General features: G+C 42.8%; 1 protein-coding gene across 1 annotated transcript; it reads right to left on the bottom strand.

Moving 5' to 3' along the window:
* Nucleotides 1-600: 600 nt before the first annotated feature.
* On the bottom strand, nucleotides 601-25,095 carry LOC308084853 (mediator of RNA polymerase II transcription subunit 13-like). Its single transcript, XM_080427787.1, has 30 exons — nucleotides 24,228-25,095; nucleotides 22,158-22,392; nucleotides 20,853-21,021; nucleotides 17,849-17,994; nucleotides 17,152-17,349; nucleotides 16,827-17,021; nucleotides 16,054-16,213; nucleotides 15,057-15,164; nucleotides 14,202-14,918; nucleotides 13,501-13,717; nucleotides 12,958-12,988; nucleotides 12,381-12,502; nucleotides 10,959-11,049; nucleotides 10,609-10,817; nucleotides 10,299-10,498; nucleotides 9,284-10,179; nucleotides 8,964-9,131; nucleotides 8,534-8,757; nucleotides 8,226-8,421; nucleotides 7,682-8,039; nucleotides 7,124-7,340; nucleotides 6,438-6,629; nucleotides 5,531-5,754; nucleotides 5,260-5,402; nucleotides 5,008-5,166; nucleotides 4,721-4,903; nucleotides 4,391-4,536; nucleotides 2,018-2,182; nucleotides 1,771-1,865; nucleotides 601-1,523 (listed from the first exon to the last, which is right to left on the bottom strand). The coding sequence occupies exons 1-30, from the start codon at nucleotides 24,291-24,293 to the stop codon at nucleotides 1,391-1,393; spliced, it is 6,363 nt and encodes a 2,120-aa protein (XP_080283913.1). The 5' UTR covers nucleotides 24,294-25,095; the 3' UTR covers nucleotides 601-1,390.
* Between the last annotated feature and the right edge of the window lie 1,429 nt (nucleotides 25,096-26,524).

Genomic DNA, 26,524 nt, shown 5'->3' with positions numbered 1-26,524 from the left:
TTGGTTAACAAAAATAGATCATCTTGGCTTGCTATGATACTCATTTTGCTGAGGTGTTATTGTATTGCAAACCATGTTATGTAACCAAGTACACTTTTTTTCCTTCTTGGTTTTGGCATGAGCTACTTTTCCTGAATGGTGCCCTACAATAGGATCCAATTAAGCAGAACGTAAGACGATGATTGGATGAGGCTTTCGGATAACATGTTCTCCTTGATTAGCTAATTCCATTCTCACTAACCTTTCAAATCCTTTTATTTCTGTGTCCTCAGTTGACTTCATTAATGTCGCCAAATGAATCCTGCTTACCTGTAACACCATCCATGTAAATATTTTAGTAGCTTTCACAATGTTAATTGAGGTCTTGTTTTAGAATGAGTTTAAAACTTCTGAGAGGAACACTTGACATACAACCCTGGCAACCGGAATAGACCTAGAGACCAATATAAACTGCGCCTGAACAGATGTGAAGCCTTATTTATACTTTGTTAAGTGACACGGTCGGTATGATTAGCCTTAATAGATTCAGCCAAATGATCTTCACACCTCGTTCTAATTTTGTGAGACCATTTGATATCCAAGCTATAAAGACCCCATAAAAACAGTGACAATAGGTAGACGCACTTTATTCCTAAAACAGAAGCTGCACCATCAGTAGTGGCACACAATTATATGTACACATATACACACACACAATTACCTAAATCTGTAATATAAAATATAGAATCTGACAATGTACCTCTTATTCCTCTTCAGAGCTCGAGTTACTGTGCGAGAGACTCTGGCACCAAAGCAGATGGAGAGGTAATTCTCATCCACTCACTGGGTGGGACTCCAATGCCCAGACCAGCCCCTTCATTTGTACAGCATGGCAATAAAAAGGTCTGTACCCTTTGAAAAAATAATACTCTAAAAGCAATCTACAGCAAATTCACTTGAACAGATTTCTGTATTGCAATTCAGAAAATTACATCACTTTAAACCAATTCCTTTACAGTGAGATGGCAATATACACACTCTCTAGGATTTGTAATATATAAAAAGATATTAAGAATTAAAAATTCCACATTTAAAAACTTACAATAAATAATATATGCAGGCATTTCATTAGGATAAAATTTCATAGATTGCAATCTACAGTCAATAAAAAGAAAAATGTATTCTCCTTTATGAAAAGTCCCTTGATCATCCAAAATGGGTTCTTGGCATTTGATTAATTGATTGGAAACTTCCAGTCGGCCAGTCAGTGTCACATGATACGCCAGGAAGGGAAGTGCATCCTATGCGTCTTGTATGGTCCTTCTTCCCCTGGTCAGAGGTCCATTTAGTTCTTGGGGATCGCCGATCAGACTGAATGACTCATATCTCAGCAGTTAGATCCCACCAGAGATCAGAGCATGTTCATGATAAAGTTGTACATTTGGTTGAGCACCACAAAGTGAACAGGCAGACAGGAGCGACGGTCTTGAGTTGCAGGGTCACACGTCAGCCAAGAGAGGGCGTTGTATTGCTCCAGTACAAATCTGTCAAATAGAGGAGAAGTTGCATGTCACTTGTTGGAAAACGATGATTCATACATTATGGCTTTCATTCTGATAAAACAATCCATGCGATGATTCATACATTATGGCTTTCATTCTGATAAAACAATCCATGCGATGATTCATACATTATGGCTTGCATTCTGATAAACAATCCATAGTTCTTCATTGCTTGCATTCTGATAAACAATCCATTGTTCTTCATTGCTTAAGAGATATTTCTGAATACCTGAGTACATCAGAGGTGTGGTTTGAATCCAAGGGATGGGAGTGTTTACTGTGCAGAAGCTCATCGGAAGACGACACGTGTAGGTGCAAGGAGGCCTGGGGGAGACAAAGAAATGTGTTGACGTTCAGTGCAAGGTTTCAAGTCAAAGATACATTCCCAGAGTGTCAAATAGTGTTTGTAAACACTTAAGTTTGCTTTCTTAGTAGTACCACGTGGGTGGTCTTCCACAGAAGAAGTGTTCTCCTACCTTGAGGAACAGAGGACACTGGTTCTGGGCTTGTGGGCAGGCGGACCAGAACCAGTCAGGGAGGGGTCCAGCCTTAGCTGTGGAGATGAAGTAGCCCAGAGCCATCGGCTGCTGCAGAATGTTTAAGGCCTCCTCATGGGACTCCATGCGATCTGTACTCTGGCCCTGCAACACAAAACATCATCATTTAATTCACAATACAAATGATTACTCCTTTTTTTATGAAATTCCAGACAATTGATTATTCCAATTATTTCTTAGGCAAAAATGGCAGATCTACAATCTCAACGCATTGCGATGAGACGCATTGTGAGCTTGTAGATCTGCTATTTTTAGGCTCGTCAGGTCATACTGTGGAACGTTCATTATTGTAGTTTTTGGCGACATCAGGGGTAGCTATCTGTTAATTGGAGTAATCTGTTTTTAAAACTGAGATTCAAAGTCCATTTGAAGAACTAGGTCTCACTGGAAGCACATCCTCAAAATAAACACAGCATGGTTTGGGCGGTGGGGCTTCGTCAGAGTATGTAGTGGACATGCCGCGCCACCCCATCATATACATCTCTGTAAACTGCACTACTGCATTCACAACTTTACAGCTAAAGCCTCATTTATACCCCCAATATATATATCGTCGGTGTCCGGGACGAACCAGCTAACTCCATTTCAGCTTTTTTTTTCATAAATCAACGCTATTGAACACCCTTTACGTCTGTGTAAAAAAATCTAAACATTTGAAGCAATGAAAAGTATTAAAAAGCGCCTCTGTCCGGGGACGCTGTGGGCGTGTCTTCTCCTCCGCGTCATCAGCGCCCATACCCTAGGTGGGGTTGGCGAAAGGGCCTACTCTGTGTGGAGTTTGCATGTTCTCCCTGTGTCTCTCAGGGTAGTTAATACCCTCACAAAAACATGTAGTAATCCTGGTCACTATAACGCCTCCCCATGACAGCCGGGGCACCTGATGGAGTGGAAGGGAACTGGTTAGAATAACGTGTTCCTTCCACGCGCTACGTCCAACCAGGGAAACTCCCCCCTGTCAGGTGACAAGAAGTTCAGTTGGCTCTCATGCATTGAAGGAGGCATGAGCTCGGCCCTGGCCTCCCTAGGCTGGTGAGGGGAGTGTAGTGCCCAGGATCACTTAGCAAATTGGCACCGGGTGAAAAATAAGGGTTACAAAAATCGTGGGATAAAACAATTTAGTTTTTTAAAAAAAGCGCCTCTGACGAAAACTCCCAACTCCATTGGATCCTCAAACTGTCCGTCAAAAACAAACAACTCCCCCTCTCTACTCTGCTCCTGCAGCCTTTTCACAACACAGAACAGTGCGCGCTGCGCAGTGAACGAGGAGGAGTATCTCGTAAACAAACTCCGCGTAGTCTGTTGAAAACTATGCAGTGTACCTGTTTATCAAACTTAGCACTGACGCTAATGTTATGAAAACAAGTAATTATATTTCTAAAATCTATGAAGTGTTTAATGAAGAGAGCAATGTGACAAGAAGAAAGGAGTTGATAGCATTTCTGTCGCTACTCGCGCTAGTTCTACTGAAACTCCAATTCTGTGAATCCCTCTTTGCAGAAGTTATTGTAATATTTAAAGTCCTGTTTATTATTGTTGGCCTATATAAGTGTCATGAAGCATCAGGGCATTAATTCACACGTTGTTGTGATGCATTGTGAGCTTGGAGATCCATTGTTAGCTTTTGGAAATTTGTACCCTTTTGAAACCTCTCCCTCAGCAGCAAGTGGAGCTATTGTTGTTTGGACACCTAACTCCATTTCAGCTTGATTTCTGCTCCTCTGAAACAACCATCTCCACTTGCGCTGGATTTGGGTAAAGTGGTGATAATATAATGACACATGCAAGTATCTAACGATATATAAAGTCACTATACCAACTTTGATGAGGCAGTATTGCTTTGTTTTGCTTTCATTTCCTGAAAAACGTTTTGTTTTTTCGTTTCCTGAACAATGAGCGTTTTGGAGTTAGCAAGTTCGGGCTGGACAGCAGAGATATATATATATATATATATATATATATATATACACACACACACCGGTATATATATATAACTCAAAACTAGATTATGCAAAAAAACACAAAAGAGCATCACGATTCATCTTTCAAGTCACACATTTGAATCATTACACATTTGTATGAATAATTAACCGTCTCATGGTGCATCATTAAATCCCTACAACATACACTGGGAAATTCTGTTTGTGCCTGGCCAGCACAGGTAACACGTTTTTTTCCATTAAAAAAATAATAATCATCCAACATTGACATAGGTATGTTAAGTGAATAGCAATTTAACTATATAATAAGAGCAGCTAATGCATCATTGCAAATATATATATATAAATGGTTTACCTTGCTGCCATCTCCCCCCTGGTGGTAATGAGAGCCAGGGGAGTGTACAGGGGAGGTGGTGGGGGAGTTAGGCAAGATGTTGATGAGGTCAGGATCCACCATGTCGTTGTCAAACAGGTCAAAGATGCCCATCCCGTCAGAGCCATCTACACACACACACACACACACACGGCTTAGGGGTTTGTAATTTCTCTTGACTGATATTAAAAGTAAGGTTCTACCCTGCTGTTAGAAACTCATCAAATATTGCATGTTTTACTACAACAGCTCGTCTAAGAAGACATGCGACTCTATTTGCAGATCATCATGGACACTGGGAGACAAACATACCAGGATTAATGGGGTTGAAATTAATGTCCATAGGCTCAGTGGTGTTGGAGTTGACCTGCACCATGGCAGAAGTGGGGAACACCAGGATGTGAGTACAAGATGTGTCCTGAGGTGTGCTCAGTGCGGACGTCTGCATGTTGAGTGTGGTGCTGCGACCAAAGACAGAACCTGTCGACACAGAGTCTAAAAAAAAACGAAAAGAGAACGTGTCAGAAACAAACTCTATAATAGTAAATCGACTATCAGTCCGTGTTTTCAATTCACTGGCTTTTTTTCTTTTTTTTTACCTGGCATGATAACAAAGGATCCCTGGGGCTCCATGGCGACCAGGCAAGCACTGAGGATGCTGGGAGTGTCAGCGGCAGAAATGCCACACATCTTACAGGTTTCCTTCAGTCGTTTGCTGATGCTCTGAAGGTTCCTTCTGCTCAGCAGAATACTCCAGTCTGGAACAAAGCCATTTTGTTACCGTCACAATGTACAATGTTACCAGCACAATGTACACAGAGAGCACATAATGGAATGGACAAAGTGTGTACCTTTCAGCTCGCCGTGGCCCATTCTGCCAAGACGTCCAATCACTACTCTCCAGGGCAGTGATGTCACTTGTACCAATCCAAGACACCAGTCCCACAGCTTCTGCAAGCCCAAGCGCCTGGCTGACCCTTTTTTCCTTCTGGCCCTACACCAAAAACAGCTTAGTTTAAATACCGTATTGTGTGAAAAACAATTCCAGCGCTGGCTACAGTACGTAACAGAGATGTTAAGCGAGTGATCCTGAGCCTTGATGTGGGAGTTCAATATATGTACCTGTTCGGCACATCAATGCTGATGATGCAGGTTTCCAGAAGTTCTCCATGTTGGTCAGTGCAGGAGGCCAGCAGCCAGCGCTGATCATGGGAAAGACAGTAGCCCACAAACAGAACATTGTACTTCTGGGCTGCTTCGCCGAATGTCTCCCCCAGCTCCGTCTGCTTGTCTTTCACTGGTGCCAGGATGAAAGGAGGCGTGTACAGACGCAAACACTCAGGTCTCTGCAAAAGGTCAAGGGATAATGTTTTTAAATGAAGACAGCAAAATGACAATGGTAGACATTAATTTGAAACATTATGCTAAATGAAGACAGCTTACTAGATGACCATACCGACATCAATACAACATTGACAGCTTCGGTCGTATTATATTGTACATTAACAGACCATTTCCCCATTAATGGCTTTATATATATCTTTTTATTTCACATTAAATATGAAATTCAGGTAAGTTCAATAAAGTTTGGGGAAAATTTTAACAAATTTTGTTTACATTATTCCCAAACTTTATTGAACTTACCGGTACCTGAATAATTGAGATAATGTTGGCTAGATATCATTACACGGTATATCAATTCATGAATGTTTGAACTTCGTTTATCAATGAATCTTTGTCCCCAGGGCCTATTTTCAGCTTGACTTTTCAAACCAATCCATGTTTTTAAATGCATCAAAACACAATAACATTGATCAAATAAATACATTATATTTAGTATGCTGGATTGCCTATCTCAAGAACTTTCAATTCTCTGTAAGTTGATTTTCATATTGTACTGAAGTGAACTGAATACAGTGGCTTCTTCAAAAATCTAAAAAACAGTATGCTGTGGAAAATGGTCAGTTACAGTCATTAGGCTAAGAAGCCAGATCACTGGTATGGTCCTATAAACTGCAGGATCAATTACCTCTGGGTTCTTGAGTGCCATGTCGAGGGCAAGGCCAGGCCCAAAGCCAGTGAGAGCCTTGAAGTTGGTCGCATTGGGCAGAGGCCGACGACACTGAGTGAAGACGGAAAAGGCCAGGGACTTGAGGTGCTGGCCGTAGAGGTGGCGATCCCCACTACGTACAGGCTGCAACAGGTACTGGCACGGAACAATCTAAACCAAGAAAACATTGTTTAAACTACCCGTTTAATGCCATGTTTTCATACCACTAATGTAGCACAATGAGTTGTACATACTTTGTCAAAAGCATCCACACATCCATGAGCATTGTATTTAGATTGTAATTGTGCATTTCCTATATAGATTAATTCAAATGTGTCGTGGTGGTTAAAACTAGTGATATATAGTGGTAGACTTCGGTTGAATTTCAGCCGATTTCTTTTTGAAACCTTTTCGCAAGTTGTAGATTTGTTAGTTTGTGGGAGAAAACTACCAACGGGGCAGTTATGCTTGTTGTTTTCAGTTATGTGTATTAGTTGCTGTTTCATATTATTAATGTTGTATTGTATTAGAAGCAAAAAAAAGGCAATCGGTTTTTAAATCGGCCTTCCCTATTCTCTAAATATCGGCAACGGCCACCGTAAAAACATGATCGGTCGATCACTTGTGATATAATCTATGGATGACCTTAATGTTGAGCTCTCTACCTGCACAGAGACTGCGTTTCTGATGTGAGGGGGCAGGAACTGAAGCATCTCCAGGTAGCAGCGCAAGAGACCCATTGTATAGACGCTGGAGTGAACCTCTCTGTCAGCATCTTCATAGCTGAAGGGGTCCACGATGTACACCACGATGGCAGGGGGGAAAGTAACGGCATGGGACTCCCCGTCCGTGGGTTTGCCCACCTTGTCTCTGTCCATTGTGCTATTAGGGATAGTGAATTAGTTAGCAAGCTGTGCAAACAATGGTTTCTATAAGGGCTGGGCAAAATCAGTATCATAATTATTTAAAACCTTTGCCTCAATTTTGATGCGTTGTGAGCTTGCAGAAAGGCTATTTTCGTTATTTATGTATGCCACCATTGTACAAGTATAAAACAGGGATAAGTGGTTAATTAGACAAAATACAATCATGTTTTTTCATGTCGATTCGTTGATATGCAAGAAGTTATTGGTTCTAAAAATTGGTTTCAATATATTTTCGGTTAATTGCCCAGCCCTAGTTTTCAGTCCAAGCTAACCGGGAGACATGCAGCGGTGACTTACGTCTCTATTGGCTCAGTGGGGACCTGAGGCTGGTTGGCAGAGCAGCCGGGTTCACCCAGAGCTCCTGGTCCCTGGGGGTTTGACTGGGGTCCGTTCTGAGGAGTACTGCCTGGCAATACCCCCGTCCCAAAGCCGGGGTAGGAGCTTGGCTTGGCTGACGCCGTTCCCCCAATGGTCTGGGGTCCTGAGGAGGCGGATGAAGGAGGAGGGGGGGTGCTGTTGACCAGGGCAGGCTGGGCAGAGCTGGTAGTGTTTGTGCTGCTGGAGGAGCTGGAGGTCTGGGAGGAGGTGGAGACCACGGCCGGGCTGCGCTGGGTCAACAGAGAGCTGTCCAAGGACTGGCCTGACAGGTACGGAGCTATGGGGACAAAAACATAAAAATCATCAATATCATAATATTATATTGTATGAACAATGCTAGAAACCCAAACGCAGTTGGAATCCTTATGTCAGACTTTCATGTCTTACTCACAATAGAATGATAGAATTGGGTTAAAAATGGGAAAAATTGCCCTTTAAAGAGATGTGAATAAGGTTGCATTACCCAAATCATGGCGGCAGACTTGAGCGAAGAGCTTGAGCTTGTTAAAGGCTTCATTGTTCCCTTCTCTGGCAGACATCTTAAGGAACCAGTCGCTAAGGGGCTGCTCTGCCATGTTCTTGACCTCGGTGGTGCCAACCTTCAAAATGCCCTCTGGGTACGTCTCACAGATGGCTCTGTGTTGGCCGAGCTGGCATCCCTGCAACGGACATTTTTAAATAAGAATGTGAAATAAGTTTCACCGCCTTTCATTATGAATTAGAAGTTGCTTTGTGGATGTGCAAGCATTTCAGAAGATGTCAGTTGCTGACCTCATACACAGAACTAAGATCCTTAAAGAAGGTCTTTGCTCCACGGATCAGAGCCTCACTCTCAGGGCAGATGACAACATATCCCACATCTCTTTGGGAGCCAAATGGATCCAAGAGGAGTTTTTCCCAGTAGGGCAAGCCAAAGGGAGACAGCACCACGAAGTCATACTCATAACCGACCAGGAACGTAGGGATGGGCAGTGGCTCTGGAGACTCATCTGTACCTGGAGTGAGAAGAAGGTGGTCAAGGTTTAGAATCAAGAACACAAGACTTTTGGCTGTTGATCTGAACCCAAACAGTCATGTTTTAAAGTGTATGCATCAGCAAACTAAATGCCAAATTTATAACAGTATTGCGCCATGTCAATTCTGGCGAGCAATGCTGTCATACAAATTAATCTTCAGACTCCTGATAAATAGGTGCGTTTACCATAGGAACCCCTGCCAGCCATCTTGTGGAACTGTTGCCAGGTAAGTGGGCCCTGTACACCCCAGGAGCGCACACTCCTTTTCTTCTGAATGGTGTCCTGCAGCACAGGCTGCAGTGACAACAACACCCGTAGTACATCCTGAGAAAATAGCTTGCTCATGTCTGTCGCTTCAGGAGAAAAAAGTAAAAACAGAAGAAGTCAGTATCATGAAGACAAACTCAATTTAACAGTCAAGAGACAAAACATATCAACAGGAGGGAGAAAAGTGTACATACATTAGCAGCAGCATAAGTAGAAATGAAATAAAAAATAAACTCACACTTTCGTTTCGGCCACTGATGCAGACAGGTGCTTTTCACTAGTGTTTCATCCACTTTGCCTCCTGACATATTGTCCATAAACTGCCTGCCATGCTCCAGTGCCATGTAGCAGTCGTTATAACAGTCTCTTTCCTCGACGCGCACAAACGAGCGTGAGGGCGAACTCATAGGCTTGGGGTAGTCCACGCCGGCCATAGGGGCAAAGGGGTTGGTGCACTGGTCCTGCAGGAGGAGGATGAGCTCATCTGGAGGCTTCTCCTTCAAGCTGCCGGCCTTATGCAGGGAGGCGGCGCGCAGCTCCTCGTAGGATCGCTCCGTGTCGCGGCTAGCGTCAGAGCCCCGCCCCACCACATCCAGCTCGTCTTCTAGGAAGAGCCCAGCCGCCTGGCCAAAGCGCCGGTTGGAGACGGCGCTGAAGCCGCAGGTGCACGGATACTGGGCCTCGCCGTTGTCGTTTAGGTACACCCCGACGTCGGCGCCCCGGATGTTCATGTTGCACACGCACACGCAACAGCTCTCAAAGTTGCAATCCTTGAAGAGGTTCATGACAGACTCCGAGAGGATGAGGGTGACGTAGAGGCTGTGGGCCTCTGGGATGGAGGGCACCGTGGCGGGCTCCACCGAGCTGAGCGGGCGGCATGTGGAGGGCGTGGAGGCCGGCGAGTACAGGTCTGAGTTGTCGTACTTGAGCGAGCCCTGGACACTGGAGGGACCGCGGGGCGTCCGTGGAGTGCGAGGTGTTCGGGGGGTGGGGACGGAGAAGCGCGGCGTGGCTGGGGATGGGGATGGTAGGATGCCGGTGCCGCTGTTGCTAGGGGGGGCGCTGTTGGACATGAAAGGCGTGTGTGTTTGAGGGGTGTAGCTCTCGTAGTTCGGCTCCACACTGGGGATGTTACTGATGCAGGGAGAAGAAACAGCAATCAGACCAACTTCAGGTCACAATGACAACAAAGAACATCAGTTTCAAACTCAAACTCAATTGTTTCAGTTCACTTTCTTATTTCACTGCCTTACCTATCTTTGGTGAGCATTGACATGGTTGGCACTGAGGCTATGAGATCCATTTTACCCAGGGTCCAGCTGGGTGTGTACACACACTCCTCTGGCAGCTTGATGGGCATGAAACACTGGCTGGGCAGTGACTTCAGGGGGGCATACATGGAACAGCCAATAAAAGGCTGACAAGCATCCGTTTTGTAGACAAAGGAGAAGTCCTGAAAGATGGCGAGATGGAGAAGACGTGGTCATTAGTCACTAGTGAACGACAGTTTGAAAGAATGTTTTCATTTTTCTTTACACACGATAGATTTAGTTGTTGCCGTACCTTGATCTCAGAGGGTTTAGGGCTACAGAAACCTTCTTCCACCTCCATTTTGTAGTGGCTGCTGAGCAGACTGCCGTCCAAAAGGGTGAGACCTGACCCAGCTTCCAAGGTACCATACTCTTTGCCCCCAGTGTTCATGGGAGAATAGCCCATGATGTGCTGTTCTAAGGAAGGCGGAGTGGGAAACATTTGGTGCAGGTCTGCTGAGCCTGGAGCAAGGAGAAGACAGAGATGACATGATTAACACATTTGTCAAAGTACAAGTGTTTCTAATGATCCACTGTTAGGGTAGGTAGGTACTTTATTCATTACATTCCTATGTGACATTGTTACATAGGAAATGTCCTTACTTATGCAAGACAAAGGGTCCAGGTTCGCATGTCTATGGTCCTTAGAGCCAAACTTGTCTTCTGTGCCAGTACCGGCTCTCCTGGATCCAGGCTGAGAGGACAAAAAGTGTAACATTCTTAAAAAGTGAGTCTTTTGACATCTGTTTTTACATAGTCTACCATTTCATGATAACATTTATTCTATAGGTTTCAACATTAATTGAAAATATGCGCCTACGCTCTGGGGGAGTAGCCTGGAAACCAGCCGAATCTGCCAGTGCAAAAAAAAAAACATATATCCCTCTGTAGATTTGGTCTGGCCCCGCTCGGTTGTGATTGGATTACACTGCCCCCGAAGATGTGGGGCACCAATCAAGGCCCAGTAGACATTTATCTAATTTGCCCCTTGCAAATGCAGAGATTCCAGACTAACATCTACGCAGTGATTTTAGTCTTGCCATGCCAGGCTACTGGGGGAGATGTTGTGGTCTGTACTGCACATCTGCCCAGAACTTGTGTTATACTATAGTGCATGTGCAGCATTGTTTAGCTTAAAAAGCACACCCATGCGCTAGGTCAGTCTTCCCAGGACAAAGGCTACTAAACTGAAGCCAGCAGTACAACTCTGGTGCAGACATAACTAGGGGCTGCAACTACCCATTATCTTCTCAGTAGGCCTGACCTCGACTAAGTCGACTAGTCGACTGGTTAGTCGCGGGGGGTCCGAGTCGACTGCGTGTCTATTAGTCGACTCTAGTCAAAAAAAAAAAAAAAGTTCTATTTTTTTTCCCTCTTTTTTAGGGGCCAAAAATGTTTTTAATTGTTTTTTTGGCCAAGTCTACACCTGCAACCACACGTAACTTCCACTTTATTCTTCTTATTCCTCGTCTTTGATTGGTATTGTTTGTGTTGGAGCGCCTCAGTGCGGCTGCAGAGTTCATGTGCAACCTCTTCCAGAGAGAGATAGATACACTAGAAACTCTGCTGGAGACACAAAACAAAGTGTAGACTTGGCCCTTTGAATTTTTTTTTTCTTTTTATAAATATATTAGTCGACTGCCTGTCGACTATTGGCAATTAGTCGCCAATTAGATTCGACTAAACAAATCCTTAGTCGGGGACAGGCCTACTTCTCAGTGATTATTCTTATCGATTGCTAGAAGCGTTTTTTTGCATATACTTTTTTTTGTGGCAATCAATCAGCTAACCATATAATTGTTATTTTATACTTCGTTGCACAACCATGTCTTGCAAAAAAAAACTCACAACACGGCGTGTTGTGAGCTTTTAGTTCAGCTGTCTTAAAAAAATAAAACTATTCAACTTTTCGCCTACAATGACATGATAGGGATTGATTATTAATTATCGATACTTTTTTGTAAGCAATTAGATCGATTAACTGTTGCTTGCACCCCTAGATGTAACCAAAAATGATGTACAAACCGCTAGCTCATCTTCATCAGAGTTGAAAATTTTGTCCAGGTCGCTGAAGGACACAGCCAAGTCGTTCTCATGGATTAGACTGGTGGACACAGGAGGTTTACTGCCTGCTGATCCTGGGCCATCTGCAACACAATGAAATGATAAGTCTTTAAACAAAATGTCATTATTACCCTATTCACCATGATTTTAAAATTAAAATGACACATACATTTATTTATTTTTATTAGAATTACTTTTACTAACTAAAAACACGTGTGCGCAGCAAGGGATGTGCGCAGCAACTAATTTCACTGACGTTTAAATGATGATTTTGTAAAACTGAATAATCTTCAAAAATGGTGGAAATTGCCACTGACAATATAAAATAGGGCGTAAGTAAATCAGACTAATCAGTCTAGTTGATTATCATTTTTTTGTATACAAAATTCAAAACAGTTTAGAAAAATTTAAAGTAATCAATAGAATAATCGGAAAATAAGTATTTTAGTCAATATTAGGAGCAGCGTCATGTAATAGACTAATCAACTAGCTGAGCACATCCCTAGAACTTTTAATAAACAACGAGAGATATTCTCACCATCTGCTGAAGTCCCACTTCCATCATCCCCCTAGGCGAAGCAAGCAGAAAAACAATCCTTTATTCTAGGAACCACATTATTGTCTACTGGGCAATCCAGATGTTGCTGCGTGTTACAGGCATGCACGCATGCACACACACACACACACTTGTGCCGTCCTGTGGTGCCCATTTTAACTGGAATAATACATTAATCAACAGTCATTACATTATCCATGTCTTATGTGCATATTAACCAGCTGTCCATCTTTTCAGGTTGCTAGTATAGCAGGACTTCATACACGTAAACAAAGGGGTGGAGCAGAACATTGCCTGAATAGTCTAGTGCCTGACCTCCTGTTCAAACAAGATGCTTTACATTCAAGCCACCAGACCAACAACATGCCCACGGTGCCTTGCTGGCCGGCGCAGTGGGAATACGACAAATCTGCCTACCGGTGTGTATATAATTACAAATGCAGTGTTAATACAGAATAAATGACTAATATTTGGATCAATTAGAGTGCTAGGTTTGATTCCCTGGGTGCGTGAAATCAGCCCCACCTTGTGTTTCCTGGTAGCCTCTCTCTCCCCCCCTGGCCTGTCCTTCTTCTCTGTGAAGCTGAACTCTTCGTCTCCCTCCACGAAGGCGTAGGGGTCCGACGTGTCACTATGCTCTCCGTCCACTGTGGCAGACGCCAGATGGCTGTTTCTCCGCTGGGCATAGGTATTCACCAGTTCCTGAGACACCTTCAGGGTCTGCGTGCAGCCCGACATTAACCTGGTAAAAAAGAAAGAAGAAGAAGACGTGCTCAGACAGACACCAGTATAACTACGTAAACACGTGCAACACATGCTCTTGTAACTCATTGATACCTGGAACGCATCTGTGTCACTTTAGATGTCTTTGGCTATTCAAAAATAGCAGTTATACAAGCTCATAGCACGGCACAGAGTGCCGCGCTACGAGCTTGTAGATCTGCTATTTTTGAAAAATCATGAAAAAAAAAGTTTTCGATTTTTTTTCAAAAAACTGTTAGGATTTAGTTTTTTTTTTTTAATCGCCTCAGGTTTAAAACCGGGAAAGCATCCATGTCATTTTAGATTTTTGCGTTGGCTGTTCAAAAATAGCAGATATACAAGCCTGTAGCGCATCACGAAGCATCTGCTATTTTTTTAACAATCGTGAAAGTGTGAGAACTACTGATTTAGAAGCCATTCGCAGAATTCGGCCTCAGGTCTTAACAGGTTAAAATAATACTCACTCAGTGACAGACACTATATTCTCTGTTCCTAAGGCTCCTCCTGAGTCATCTCGTATTTTGTCCACAGCCAGCTGGGGTGTGAGGAAATCAGAAGGCTTCTTCTTGGGTAGACAGAAGTACTTCCAGGGGTTGTGGGTAGAGTCTTCATTGGGGTTGATGGCTGAACCTACAAAGATTGTGGGTTCCAAGGTCTCTGCGTAAGCTGGGGGGAAGGGCAGGGGCATAGGCACAGGGTCCAGGTGGGGCTCGTCGGACGAGGCCTTCTGAGGTAGAAGACAGGGCTCCACCGACGGTGGGTAGAAGGGCTGGTGAACGGGTGTGGAAGAACTCTTCAGCTGGGTCGCCGGGTCACCTTCCGCGTGGTCACAGGGATGGGGGCTGAGGGGAGGGGGCTGGGGCGAGCCCGCCAGGTCGGAAGGGGGGCCGTGGGTGTGCAGCGTGGGGGCTTTGGGTGGGGCCGAGTCCACGTGATGCAGACTGGGGTACGAACTCTCGTCCTGCACTCGCAGGCAAAGCCTCTGGGACTGCGGCGGCTCGAGGACCTGCTCTTCGTTCAACGAACTGCGATGATGGAAAGGCGTCTGGGGCCTCTTCTGCTGCTTCTCCGCCTTCTCCAGCTTGTCTCCTAGCTTGTGCTTAGGGGCTGGCTGCTGCGGTTGGCCTGATGAGGGTGGGTGTCCTGAGGTGCTGTTGGAACGCTGTTTCTGACTCTTATGCCTGCGGTACAGGAAAGGTACAAATGTTTTCGGTCAGGTACAAATTGCCCTTTGACAATGGTAGCTCTTCAAGTAGCTAATTAGTATAAAAATGGGTAGAACCATGTAAATGATGCAAATGTGAGCTACTTAACAGTACCTTGCGCAAGTGCACTGTGTCCTTTGAGTTGGTTCTATGAAGTCCCAAATTCCAGGTTTGTCTGGCTCCTCTTCACACGTCCCATTGGTCAGCGCACAAAACTTTCTCCTACGAGAAAAATCAGACAAACACAACTCATCACTAAGCACACGCAGTACACACTCGTCCGTTTGCTTTTATGAACGTATTTTCTTATTGTTTGCTTGATTCTTCATAAATATCAGTTTCTTTATTTAAGAAATATTTTAACAATAATTTCTGTTTGAATAGTGTGCAATAAAAAACATGTATCCCCCCCCCCCCCCAAAATACATACAGACACTGCTTTATCTGACAGTCACGCTTGACACATTTACCGCCAATCCCGAGATATCTCGGGATATCAAATCCACCCGTTAACCGCCTAACCCGAGATATCTCGGGATAGGGTATTTTTTGTGGTTTAATAAACGATCGCGCTGTTCTCTGTACCATCCTTGATCATTTTCTCTTCCCATTCGCTTTCCGCTCATCCTATGTGAAAATATCCGTAAACCGTTTCCTGTTTCCGGTTTTATCTTGAGTTAACTGGCTTTGGCCAGACATCATAGTTTTCACGCGGTATAAATACGAGCATTATCGCCGGATATGGTGCCTGCTGCCTGGTTGCGCTGGTGAAAACTACCTCACACAGCTCTGCTCTGAAAACTTAACCCTTTAGGGGTTGGTGGATGGATGGATCGTGTGTGTTTATACACACAACCGGATGATGGATTATAATGGATATAACATTTCTGTGACCGGTTGAAAAGGTTATAAAACACAAATCGCTGGCACTGGGTGAGTATATTATGAATAAACTCACCCAGTGAATGTGTTAATTTATACGTTGTGCGATGGTGTCGCTTGCCGAAAATAGCAGATCTACGAACTCACAACATTATGAGCTGTAGATTGGCTATTTTTGGCAAGTATAAATCAGGCTTAATAAGCTGGAGGGGAAAGCCTCTGGACATACTTGTTCTTGGCGCGGTTCATGTTGCACTCCTGCCACACAGACTCCACCACCTGGCTGGCCAGCCTGCGAGGGATTTTGCCGCCATGGAGACTCCTGCTGTTGGAGCTGTAGCTGTCTGAGGCACAGGACAATTTTAGCCACCTCTGGGCAGGCTGACAATCTGGGGAAAGACAGAACAAACCCATAAATAATACATATTCTCACAGAAAATGCTGTGTGTGAAAATGGGTCGAAGTGCCCCGTATTCAACTGGACCACAGGCTTGTGGATCAAATGCAGGTCAACATATCAAAGTCTCTTTAGGAGAAGTCAGTTCACTCGGGCACCATCTTGGCAATGGCACCGGGCAGTAAGTTCTGACTAAGAAGACAAGTCTCCAATTACTTTAAATAGGGAGTTGTCTATATCTAAAGTTCTGCATTATCATTTACATTTAATATTTAGGAACATTGGTGAATTGTATACAATAACTATTTGTTCCAAAGTGAACCGTTTTCACAGAAAACAGACTATGATTGTAGGATTGTACTTAAAGATATGCAGACAAGACCCATCAATTGGCCGGGTTTGCTGGTCTTGTTGTTGGTGCCGCCATCCCCACTATTTTCGGTTTTCCCATACTAAAGTGATAGAGTGCACTGTCTCCTCTACATCATTGATTGATTGAATACATTATTAGACAGAAATGTAAACAGCACAGGGTACAGTCAGACATTTGAGCTCAAAGGATAATACGGTCATACCGTCTCTGAACATAAATCTTAAAGTCTTACCGGTCTGAGCCTCCTCGGGTGATGTTGGAGGTGTGAGAGTGACAGACGACATGGCAGGATCTCTGTGAGCAGCCTGGCCCTGTGGGGCAGCAAACAGGCTGCCCGACGGGTTTATAGAGCTCTGGGGAGCCATGGCAGGCAGGTCCGACATGGGAATAAGCACCAGGCAGGCAGGGTACACCATCCTCACACCCGCTGGAGAAGCACAAACATAGTCCGTTACTTACTTTACCTCAACAACTTACGAATCTGTGTTAAAGCTCAACTTTATCACTGGCAGTACATCATTACCAGCTTTCATAAACCAAATCAGACCACTTCTTACCGACGAGGACTTCAACAGCAGCCAATGAGTCATCCTCCCAGTCCGGGTCTTCCATCTTGTCCTCTTGGGTCTCCTTGGGACAGGGACTGATGGGATAGAACTGCCTCCACTCCTCGATGAGCTTTTGGGTGGGATGGTCTGACATCTTGAAGGCCTGGCCTGTGAGGGTCCCATTCAGGCCATAGGGGCTCAAGATGACTGGAATTGGGGAAAAAAAAGAAAGAAAGGGTAGCACTTTATACAAACATCCTGTTAATAAGCATGAATTAAAAAGTTAATAAGTCCTTATAAGATGCTTATTATCCGTATTATTTGTTAATATGGCTATATGAAAAATTTGAAGACAACAGTTGTTCACAAAAGAAACAAAATCTTGTTGTAAACAGTCTGAAACTGTCAATGATATGTCTCCAGGTACTGAGATGTCTATCCAGATGTGGCTAAAATGAGCGGAGCACTCTCAAATTGATATTGGTATTTGGGGCTCAAACTTTTGATTAGAAGGTAAAAATGACCAATTCGGGTGCGATTAAAATGACACGTCATAACAAATGCCATGATCTTTGAAAGCTGTCAAACAGGGTTAGGACTAGCTGTGGAAAACCAAATAAGCCACGTGTCATCAACAATTCCTACCCAATGTAAACATGCTTTCTCCGTGTACATATCAGTATATGCATACCCGGCATGTTCCTACCTTGCATGGGACTGGAGCTCTGCTGGGCCATACTAAGGTGCTCCTCACTCAGCTGTTGGACAGGCTGGTGCTGGGCTATCTCCACACTTGTGCACACATTGCTGTCCCCATGCACAAAGAAGGTGAAGGCACATGAAAGGTGCTCACTGTAAGACAAATAGGCATCGCTATTAGGAAAATCATGGTGGAAAAACAATGTCAAGTCATTAATTATACAATAAGCAAAGTCCAGGCCAGCACTGCCGATAAAATAAATTACATTTCGCATGAGCTTGAGAATGGTATCATTCATGGCTCTAACCCGGGAGTGATATACCTATGTTGGAATGCTGAAGGACTGTCTTGCCAAGCAACATGTGTGAAATTAATATATATAATATGAATATTATTGATAGTGCTGTAACTTTGGTTAAAAGTATTTATTTTCATATATTCATGTTATTAATTGAAAGAACCCACTGTCAATCAGAAAAAGACAAAACCATGTTAAAAATAATAATAAAGATAATATGTCAGTCAAAGGAAATAAGATGTGACAGGCCCAACTCCTGGTTGTGCACTTCACTTCAATCCTGCCAATGCCATGATTAAAGAGTCGCTCCAGTTCACATTGGTGGCTTACAAGGATCATAAGGGGTGAATAGCCAGGGAGGCCAACTAAGACCTTCAGTCAGACTGCAGATAACAGACTAAGCTTTAGCAGAATTTGACCCCACAGAATACCTTACCCTAAACCCTTCCAAAAACAGGTGAAAACGTGACACATAAATAATGATCAAGAGATTATCATAGCCTTGAAATGTTTAGACAGTTTACACAGCTTAATTTTCTAACAAGTGCTGCATGGTCGAGGGGGTAAATGCACTAAAATAGTTCTTGTTGACATGGTTGCTGTAAAAAACCACAGTGCAGACTCAGCGTTTTCCAAAGACTGCCCCGTTTACCAACCAGAGAGAACGGGCGACAGTGAGACTGCTGGATCTTTCTGTTTGAGGTGCTGCACTGCCGTCTCAACACCCACTTATAGATGTCTTCATCTAAAATGAGGCCAAAGGGGCCAATTCCCACACACATTTTTATAGCCCGTAACGGTGACACTAGCCAACAGGCACTGCAATCACCTTAAGTCTTTGCAACAGCAGTTACAACTGAAAAAAGCTCGGGCATGGAGTGACAGTGTGCAAAGCAGCCATAGGTAACTGTGCAATTTTGTTTTTGCATTATGAGAAACTCAAGGCTACATGAATCACTAGACCCAAACAGCCCTGGCTCAAATTAACCAGCACAGGGAACTCCAGGATTCCCCAGCCTCCATGCATATAAGGCAATAATACTATGTCATTTATATATATATAACAGATGAAGAAATACGATATCAGAGTGGTACTGTACACTACTTGTTCACGTCAAGCTGGGACATACTGTGCAGTCAGTGTGCATGCACTGGATAGATTCACTTATCTTATCACAACACAAACTAGCCTTGTAGTTTGCAGGGTTGGTTTATCAAAAATGATAGTGAATAGCTTATATATTGGATGCTCTGCACCTTTATCTGATGACGGAAGACCTCATTATAGAACAAAATAAATAATACATCAATATAAAAACTGTTGATGACCACTCTCTCACACTTAATCCATGACACTAGTTGAAACAATGTCACGATTAAAATCCACGATTTCTGAATAGATTGTCAATGTTCCAGAATTCCAATACTTCCCTGCAAAGAATTAAGCTTGAAAAATTCCAGCATGGTAAATGATAGCCATTCAGCCAGATTGAGACAATCTACTTCTAAATGCATGTTCAGTTCAAGTAGAGGCTGAGCTGAGATTACTTAGCATATAAGATCTATGTGGAAATGGATTCAGTGCATCATTACCTCTATGGGTCAGAGCAAGAGTCACATTGCATAGTTGTAGTGTTTTTCATGGTGTCACTGACTGTCACTTTAGATGAACCCTGTGCATTCAGTATGAACTATACTGTATGTATACAAAATGCTAACCACTAAAACGTATTAACCATTCCGGTTAAAAATGTACTCTAAATGTCTGGTTTTATCAAAAGCGTATTTTTTTGCACGCACGCAATGCAGCTCATAATGTTCAAATGTAACATGCTTTCTATTGACTCCTCATAGAAATGTATTGATTGCTGTTCTGCTAACTCTTACAAACTTATCCACTAGCGTAGCCATCAAGTACAGTCTGCGTCAAAACATGGGTCAGAGCTGTTGACATTCATTACCCTCCAAAACATTCAGCAACACATAATTACTAGCTTCAAAACTATAAACACCATTTACAAATTATGAAAGCCAATTACAATGTGACAAACATCAAAACCAGCCGAGAAGGTTCACAAACATGATTGATTTGGGCATAGTCTGTGATAAATGTCAACCTCCATAGCAAATTCTCAATTCCACTCACAGCATTTATGCCAGGATATGCACTCATACAATTCTGCCACCAGATTTGAACAGTTAGCATTTACCATGTCCCCTATATGTGCCTCATCCCTATATGTGCCTCATCCCTATATGTGCCTCATAGGTGGACTTTAACCACTTAAGCCCTATTTCATACTTGTGTCATGTGGCGAAAATAGCCGATCTACAAGCTATGTGTGGCATCGTGACGTGTTCTGAGCTAGTAGATCTGCCATTTATATATTTTTCGAAAAATGTTGTCTAGATTGGCATGCCTAAAATAGGGATGCCACTGCCAGGTTGAAATGGTTCATTAGCAAGGCAGAACATAACAAATAATACAAGTTCGGACACTGAAGCTCCCTTTTACAACTTTTTGAGCAGACTGCTCTTCTTCGGACTAGGAATTAACATGTCTTATTATTAAAAACACAGCTGAAAACATGATTTGTTTTGGCTACTTAGAAATAAAGTGTCATAAAAAATGCTTCTTATGATGCCAGCCCATATGAAGAAAACCCTACCAAACACATGGCAATGCCCAGGCACATAAGGAGACACACATACCTTTTATTAATGGGTTTCTCCTCCTTCTCGTATGGTTTAACGAACCACTTGCCAATGCGGACGAAGCCTCGGTTCATGAGACAACGTTCCAGCAGGTTGTGGATGGCTTTGAACAGAAGAGTGCGGCACTCGTAGGACAGCCCACTCTCCCACTCACCATCCTCTTCACCTGAAAGCAGACATCAATTAATGCTGGGACCTGAGGCCGATTCTAAAAACACCTTCTAAATCCTGACCTACGTTTTTGGATTTTTTTTTTATTCAAATTATTAATATTATTAAATCATGCTGCTATATATCGTTGTTGTCGGCTGGAAACCTTGTATGTACAAAACCGTTCCTTTTTTATTATTATTTTAAAAACAAATTTAAATAGTGAAAATAGCCGATCTACAAGCACGCAACGCAAGGCATCGCGTGCTTGTGGATTGGCTATTTTCACTACTTTTGTGCGACACTCGTGTGATGAAGTATGGCTTTAATTTACAAAAAGATAAGAGGTTTCTGTCCGACAGTGACGATATATGGTAACAACTAAAATGACAGATGCTTTACCGGATTGAAACTAAGATTTAACAACGCTTTCCAGGTCTAAATGGGTTAATAAATCAAATCTTGCTAGTGTTGTTTACAAATCACATTCTATCATACACTCATATTTTTGTTTTTAGTTAATCAACCAAAGGGTTCTTTGGACACCTGATAACTGGAACCTATCTCTACATATGAAAACATGTGCCTTTGTGTTCAACTATGATGTGAGGTTATGATAAACAAACTATTTTGGCACATTTGCAGCACATGGACTACTGGGATGTACACTAAAGAATCATGACAGATCCTTTACTGCAGTAAAGTTTTGTTGATAGATTTTATGTTTTATGTAGATTAATATTATACTAACCCAGTCAGACCAAGTGCATATGGCTAGGTCAAACTGAATCTACATACATATATCTTTATTATATTTTTACTTACATTTTAGTTTCTCTCTATGTTTACTTGTATCTATCCTGTGTTCATGCTGATTAATACAGGGAACAATACCCAGAACAAGGCATGATCAAACTGTTTACACATCTATGAGCTCAAACAGTGACCTTAGATAGTGGGGATACAGGCCTCTGATCTAATCATACAGGAGAGATTCCCATCATGATCACAAATACTGCCTGAACTGTCCATGGCTACATGTGTAACAAAATGTACCTTTATCTTTTACTTGTGTGCAAAGAATTTACTGTATATGTCCAGACTTAAAAATCATCATCAGCACAAAGCACCTTCGATATAGCATGCACTTACTTGAGAGCTCATTATGGATGAGCTCTGCAAAACTGGGGTCATCCCCCCACCAGAAGAGCCAGAGCTCTCTACGGCCAGGGGTGTGGTGCCTTCTCCACACACTCAGCACATCTGCCGCCAGACATCGGCTGAAGCTACACAAGATAGGGTCCTCCTCGGTTACAGGGAACAGGATCGGTGACGATGTGGGTCCTTGCCACACAAAACGACGCCATTTTATTCCAGTCAAATCAGCCTAAGAGAACAAGAAAAACAGCATGAATATGCATGAATAAATAACAATGTATTGCTTCAGTACTTCAAACTGTTGTTGACTGCAACACTGACAGCATTAACATGTGAATTGTAAAAGCAAATATCCCCATCCGACATCCCCTCCCATTGCACATGGATGCAGGCAATGTTTTCAATTAAAAATGTAAAAGGAAGATTCATGACCAAAAACGTGATAACTTGAACAGCGATGACAGTTTGGAAAGTTTTGCAACACTGTGTGCATGCCATAGCACAATCACACCAGCAAACAATACAGTCATCACTCTGCTATTCATACATGTGTTATAAACCAGTAGTTCTCAAACATTTTCATGTCAAGGACTGCCAAATAGATATGCATTAGGCCACGGACCCCCATTTGAAAACGTTCTGTGCCAGGGACCCCCATAATGAAATGCTGTTGTTGAGTTAAAGATAACATTTGAATTGTTATTTCTATACATTCTCTTACTGGATTATGCTCTGCATAAATGATTAGTGAACTAATACCGATACTCATTTTGCTGGGGACCCCCACAGACCCCTGGGGTTCCCCCAGACCCCACTTTGAAAACACAACAATTGATGATGAGGCACTCTAGAGAGACAGAGTGACTAAAAGCAAATTATCCGGATTAATATGATAGTAATTACTATGGTGAAGTAATCTCCTACATGCGTGGATGAACACAACACTACCTATGAGATTATTTATTTTTTTAATAAAAACGTCTCAATGTTTTAGTGGTTAAATAAGAGTTATATAATATGAAGAGGGTGATTTAGAAGAAGAATCGGCCAATTGGTCTGAGGCTGCCAACGGAAAGTAATGTTAAACTGTCACTTAAATGTTTTTGTTACAAACTTTGATTTGTTCAAGTTCAACAACTCTTGTGTATGTAACAACGCTGCGTTGCATTGTGCAGTATGACGAGTATGTATGCACAGCCTCCTCGGCTATTAGACCCAAGTACATGGATCCTGCAAGTTGCAGGCCTTGTGATGCCTTCACTTGTGTCTGAACTGACGTTACAAAGCTTGTGTTGCCTGATTAGCCAAAATGGCTTTCCGGGCCTCTCAGTTATCACCTACTATCAAAATGCCAAGGATGCATCCGTGGCGTCACAACTACGCGTCACTCTAATCTCAAAGTGATTCATACAGTGTTGCCATGTCCGCTTATTATAAGCGACTTCGGGCTTATTTTTGCTTCAAAATTATTTTAACCAGTGGTTCTCAAATATTTTCATGTCATGGACCCCCAAATTAATATGCATTTGTACCTAACCCCCATCTTAAAATGTTTTGTGCCAAGGAGCCCCGTTCCAGATTTGTATTACAATGTTTCAAAAATCTTCCCAAGTATTCCAAACTCTTATTTCAGTTTTTTTTTTTGAAAATAGCAGATCTACAAGCTCACAACGCGTCGCGAGCTTGCAGATCTGCTATTTTCAATGTAAACAGCATATGGGTGCTCATGGTGGCCTTGTGCCCAGTTGCTTCTTTAAGGCTAGTTTTCCTAGAACTGGTTGCTTAATTTCTCTCACAAAATCTGGCTTCATAGTTCATACTCAAAGGGGCGTCTCGGCCAGACGATTCGAAATGGCTTCGTTTTTATCACATTGCGAAACGCGTTGGCGATTTTCTTTATTTAAAAACCTTGAGCAACACTGTGGAAACACAACACACACACTTCCGTTCCGACTGTCGGTAGACGTCACGGTCACATCCTTGTTGTTATGTTCATGGCCGCTAATGTTAGCTAACTAGCGCATACACAGTACAGAGCCACACAGAAAGAGAGAAGAGTCTTACCAAGCAAAACAGGTTGGAGTGGCAGTCCTCCAAACTGGCCCCGTTTGGTACAAAGCACGAACTCATCCTCCTTTTCACTGCGTTGTTGTCGTCGTAGCGTCCCCGTCCATTGTCTCAATCAGCACCATGAGGAGAAATAACGTATTAATCCGCTATAACTTGGTGACGAAACGCTCTAAAACGTGTGAGATGTACTTGTAATTCCACGTCAAAGAGCAAAACGCTACTAAACCTGCTAGCCCACAAGCTAGCTAAGCTAACGTTAGTCTACTACTAGCACTGACAACTTCTACCGTCCCGGCGCTAGCCTCGCCGCTAGGCTAACGTTATTCATCAATCCTACCGTTTTTGTCCCAATCTGTGTAAACTTGGCCGCCAGCTTTACGGCTATGTAACGCTAACGCCAAATATAAGCGACGTTAACATGACGCGGACCGGCTAACCTTCAATCCTATATTAGCAATTATGTTGTGTGCGCAATGAAAACAAGAGGCGATCGCTAGCTAACCAAAACTTCACCACCAATAGCCTAATAGTAGTAGCCGGTGCGAGCTAACAGTTGCTAATGCTAGCTGGTAGCCGATCTGAAACAATTTCAAAGCAAAGGAACTCTCCCCTCCCCCTGGTCTGTCTTAGCCTGTTAGCACACGAGCTAACATACCAAAGACCTAACGTTTAGCCAGCCATGGAAAACAATTAGCTACACCGCGCTCATCTTCGCCGAAACGCCGCGAGCCCCCGAAACTCTAAAAACAACTCTTAAAAACCGATGTAACGGCGAATTGTCCGGATTACTCATCGACTGCTCCTCCTATCTCACTGATCCATGGAGTCCTGCAGATTTCCATTATTTCAATTCATGGATTGAATTCTTTAATGGCGGCCAGGAGGACAACTCTGCCTCTCAACTCCCATTGGCCACTTTGTGGTAATGGGGGCGTCGTCTGGCAAGTAGCTCTGTATGACTTCACAGGTTTATATACCGTTTATATATATACCGTACAAGATGAAAGCATAATAGATCTGTCATCAAGAGATTCATCACTCCTTAATCATATCACTTTTACGCCAGTGGTTTTCAACCCTTTCCTTATCAAGGTCCATTATTTAGTCGGCATTTGAGCCAACGGACCACTGTTTAATGAGATTTACACTCTCAGACCCAAGACTTTGAATATTTTGTTATCGTTGGATAAGATTTTGTCCACAATTCCATGCTGTATTGATGTTGGTACCATAGGAGAGATGATAACCGGCAGACGTTGATCGAAATAACAATTATTTAATTAAGTCATGCAGATGTTTACTATGTATGTGTATGTATTTCTATGTGATGTCTATTTGCTCTGTTTTTGTTTGATTATTTATAGGCATTTTATTAACACAAGAGCCATACTGTTGTTATGTTTAATATAATTGAAAATGCCAATAAATATATATATTTGTTTAAAGTAATGCAGACGTTTAACAATAATGTAACTCTTGAGAGCGTAAAATGAAACCAAAAGGACCCGGTAAGGGTCCATTTGGTTTCATTTTACACTCTTCAGATTTAAAGATCTATAAGGGTCCACTTGGTTACCAACTCTCCGTCATTTAGCTGGGGACCACCTGGAACCCCCCAAGGACCACTGGTGGTCCCCGAACCACTTGTTGAGAACCACTGCCGACTGCCGTACGAGATGAAAGCATATTAGATCTGTCATCATCACTTACTTAATCATATCACTTTACAGACCTAAATCGTGATCTGAAGGAGCAAACTCAGAAAGTCGTATGCGTCTGGATTTTGACTCCGAGTAGTCTACGAATGTGCGAACATGTGCGTTTAGTTCTTTTGTCTGATGGACCATTAGTTTGCATGATTTTAGTCTATTTGCAGTGCTGTGCCAGAAAAGGAGGTCAACTGAGAGGGTTAATAGATTGACAGGTCATATCATCAGGATTGGGTAGTAGTAACTGACATGTAGCCTAATCTGGATTATGTAATCAGATTACGAAAAATTAGGAACTGTAATCAACCCAGATTACTTTCGGAGAATGTGTAATTAGATAGTAATTAGACAGTTACATGGCAGCAATTTTTATTTTCATTTTTTATTATATACCCCCCCCCCACCAGTGTTGCCATATTTTGTGAGAGAAATAAGCAACCAGGTCTAGGAAAACTATCTCAAAGGGAGAAACGTGAGCTCGTAAATCACAAAGCTTGTAAATCTGCTATTTACAAAAAATATTTTGAATATTTTTTTTTGAAACATTCTAACAACACAAATGCTCCCCTGGGCAGAAAACAT

Source organism: Gymnoscopelus braueri (genome assembly GCF_963280865.1).
Source record: "Gymnoscopelus braueri genome assembly, chromosome: 5".
Taxonomy (NCBI): Eukaryota; Metazoa; Chordata; class Actinopteri; order Myctophiformes; family Myctophidae; genus Gymnoscopelus; species Gymnoscopelus braueri.
This window is presented reverse-complemented; position numbering and strand designations above follow the sequence as displayed.

What these genes read in the sequence shown, in the direction of transcription:
- LOC308084853 (XM_080427787.1), bottom strand. Translation starts at nt 24,293, where the DNA reads ATGAGTTCGTGCTTTGTACCAAACGGGGCCAGTTTGGAGGACTGCCAC. An exon ending in TCAATGCTCACCAAAGATAG is followed by an intron (nt 10,180 to 10,298) that starts GTAAGGCAGTGA and finishes TCCCTGCATCAG; the next exon opens with TAACATCCCCAGTGTGGAGC. An exon ending in TTTCAACCCCATTAATCCTG is followed by an intron (nt 4,537 to 4,720) that starts GTATGTTTGTCT and finishes GTGTGTGTGTAG; the next exon opens with ATGGCTCTGACGGGATGGGC.